The 3,462-nt window shown below is 41.9% G+C and overlaps 1 protein-coding gene across 1 annotated transcript; it reads right to left on the reverse strand.

The window, feature by feature from the left end:
* Positions 1 to 1,663: 1,663 nt before the first annotated feature.
* Positions 1,664 to 2,888, reverse strand: LOC139314394 (P2Y purinoceptor 1-like). The gene is made up of 2 exons (XM_070940005.1): positions 2,842 to 2,888; positions 1,664 to 2,756 (listed from the first exon to the last, which is right to left on the reverse strand). Exons 1-2 carry the CDS (start codon positions 2,886 to 2,888, stop codon positions 1,664 to 1,666), a joined length of 1,140 nt encoding a protein of 379 aa, XP_070796106.1.
* Positions 2,889 to 3,462: the final 574 nt, after the last annotated feature.

The raw sequence follows: 3,462 nt of genomic DNA on the forward strand, positions 1-3,462 counted from the left end.
CTAAGAGTATATGCACCAAGACAAATTCCATGTGTGTCCAATCACACTTGGCCAATAAAAAATTATATTCTATTCTATAACAATCTGAAGTTGCAGCTGCCAGTTCTTTAGCTGTTATTGGCCTTTATAGAGATCAAATTCTTCCCAAGAACCTAGGATATCATAATGTATCAGCATAGTATCATATCATAATATATCGGTATATGCAGATCCAAGCAGTGTAGCCTTTTACAATTGACAGATGGAAATTTTGTTAATGCACAGATTTTCTAACTGCTGTCCAAGATTATTTGGTATAGCGCCCTTTATTTGTCTGTTTGTTTGTTTATGTGTTTGTTTGTTTATGTATTTATAATTACTAGCTGCCCAACTCTAGGCAATGAACAAAACAAAAAAAAAGATAAAACAAGTAAAAACATTACATCAAAAGGTTATATTCATTACAATGAATGACAGGATAGTCACAGTTCCTTCCTTCCTTCCTTCCTTCCTTCCTTCCTTCCTTCCTTCCTTCCTTCCTTCCTTCCTTCCTTCTCTTTCTGTCTGTCTGACTGTCTATCTCTATCTATCTATCTATCTATCTATCTATCTATCTATCTATCTATCTATCTATCTCTATCTCAAGCAAATCCATTTTAAATTTTTTCTAAAGATAACAAACTATTCTGTTATAGTTTTACCTTACATTTCCCCCCATTTCCACCTTGGTATACAGTTCAAGATGGGATTAAACTATTAATCATAGAACAAGATAATACAGCATGTGCTGAAATACTTGTAGTTAAAGAGTGAAAGTGATATATGCAGACGTTAGTTCCTCCAAATACCCTAGCTACCGGTAGTATAATCACTTATCCATATGTATATGGATGGGTGTATGTGTTCTATATGAAAAGATATTTATGCGTTGTGATTTTGTGTAATGTATTATAATGTAGCCTTTCAAAAATACATCCATACATTTTTAGCTTTTTTATATAAGTCGTTTTATACAATTTTATACAAGCCATCAAATACCAAAGTTCATCACTCCCAGCCTAAAACAGTTTTTTTAAAAATTTTGCAGAACTTGAACCAATCCAGATTTCACTGCCTACCTGCTCCCAGTAAGGAAAAATAGACATTTCACATTTCATTGGAAATGCTAACTAGCCAGTTAGAGAGCAATAGCTATAGCTATATAGATATACATTAATGGCAACTGAATAAATCTTCTGGTTTGAGTCTTGTATGGTCTCCCACTGCCACCATACACGTACAGAGAGAAAAAGGAGTACTATTAAACATAATGTATTTGGTATTTTCCATCCAGCAACTTTTAAATATTCCAACCTCTTCAGAGGACCTCCCATGGAAAATACAAATATAATAAAGTAATAAGGGCAGGGATATTCATCCGAGTTAAAGATTAATTCAGGCAAATAATAAAACCACAGGCCCATAAATTTACTTGTTTATCTTTCATAGCCTGTTCCATTGCATTGAATTCATTCTCACTCCACATCTTCTGCACATTTGCATGGTGCTTCTAGATTGTGGTCCAAACCCAGTTTTCAAACTATTAATACCTGCATCCATCAAATGATAGGAATGCTGGAAAAGAGGGAAGAGTCTTGCAGATGGTAGGCATGTATGATATGTTCCTTCAAATTCAAACAATCATTCAGAGATCACTAGATAGTATCTCTTCACATTCTTTATCAAGCACAACATTTGATTGCCTTAATTCCAAATGGGGTTGGACTTTGCCCTTGAAAGAAGTCTTCAGACTCAGTTTCATGCTTCTACCAAACTTCCTCAACTGCACCCCTAAATCCTCACGGGCCAGCAGGTATAACAAAGGGTTCAGGACACTATTCAGGCTAGCCAAGACTCGAGTCACTTGGTAGAAGATATAAATATTCTTTAAAGTCTGGTTGCAAAATCCCTGACGTTGCCATCTTCGAGACAACAAGTTAAGGTTCCTAAAGATATGATACGGGAGGAAACACACGTAGAAAAGTGTCATTACCATAATCACCAGTTTGATGCTCTTCTGCTTGAGGCTAGGGTCCATGTTTTTGTTCCTCCTGAGGACAAGGACCACATGACAATAGCACCCAGTGACAATGAAGAAAGGAATAGCAAAGCCAGTCACTGTTAAAATTTGAAAGTATAACAGATAGGACTCCACGTTTTTGTGTTCTGTTGTGTCATGGCACTTCTCAGGCTTGAGACCCATTTTGTTAAACGTTAAATCAGGAGAAAGTTGAATCATGACCCAGAGCCAGACCAAAACACTCAGAAAGACAGCAGAGCCAAGGGTCTGACATCGTCCTATCATCTTCATTGGATGCACAATGTGCAGGTAACGATGGACACTGATGCAGGTCAGAAAGCCAATGCTGGCATAAAGGTTGACATGGAAGAAAAGCCGAGTTAGCTTGCACCAGCTTTGGCCAAAGAGCCACACATGTCCCAGCTGATAGTACGACACGAAGAAGGGCAGTGTAATCACATAAAACAAGTCTGCAATTGCCAAGTTACACAATAGCACATTGAAGGAGTTCCAACTGTTCTTCCATGAACTTCTGCATAAGGTCCACAAGCCCAGTGTATTCCCCAAAAGACCCAAGGCAGAGAGAATGAGGTAGAAAGCAGGCAGGAACCATTGGGTGAAATCTATATTAACTGGGCACCGAACATCAATGTCAAAAGTAGAGTTGCCAGTGGAGTTGACTTGATGGCCAACTTCTTTCATCGTGTCAATGCTGAGCCTTGGAGGAGACCAGAGAAAGCGGAGAAGGGTTCTACGAAAGGGGAGGGTTCTGTGAGGCAGGTAGGGGGGGAGGAACAGTTTACCTGAGTGGGTGCAGGATGGAATTGAGGAATTTCTCAAAGGAAACCATGCTCTGCCCTGGAGGAAGAGCAAAGGAAAATGGGGGTGTCAACAGCGGAGAGGCTTTAGAAGAGAGCAGCCCGGGGAATTAAACCTGGGGGTGGATGGTGGATACAGAAACGAGGTTTGCCAGCGGAAAGAAAGCGACGAGGCTTCAGAAGATAGACTAATGGTAGTTTGGAAAGTTTGCGAAGGGAGGAAAAAGCCACCTGGAGTCCCTCTTTTCTCCGTCGAAAGATCGCAAAAACATTCGAAGGTGGAGCAAGGGAAGGGACGAAGAGAGGGGAAGATGCAGAATGATTCCCACGATCCGGGGTCCTGAGCTGCGTGTCTGCCGTCGACCCCGGACTTCGGGACGTCTTGTGCTCCGGAGAGCGGACGCGCGTCAGTCTGGCTAGGCGAACGGGGAACTCCGCGACTGAGACCCCCGCGACCACCCCAGGATCCAGCGCTGAGCAAGCCGGCGGCAGCCGAACGAAGCTTTCGCGGCGCTCGGGGAAGAGCTGTGGTCGAAGGAGGCGGGATGGGGTGGGGTTTGGGTGGGGTAGGGTGAGTCGGGACAGGACGGAAGACGAAAAGAGAGA

This window comes from Pituophis catenifer, unplaced genomic scaffold (assembly GCF_029215685.1).
Source record: "Pituophis catenifer annectens isolate HBS135680 unplaced genomic scaffold, rPitCat1.0.hap2 SCAF_3, whole genome shotgun sequence".
NCBI lineage: Eukaryota > Metazoa > Chordata > Lepidosauria > Squamata > Colubridae > Pituophis > Pituophis catenifer.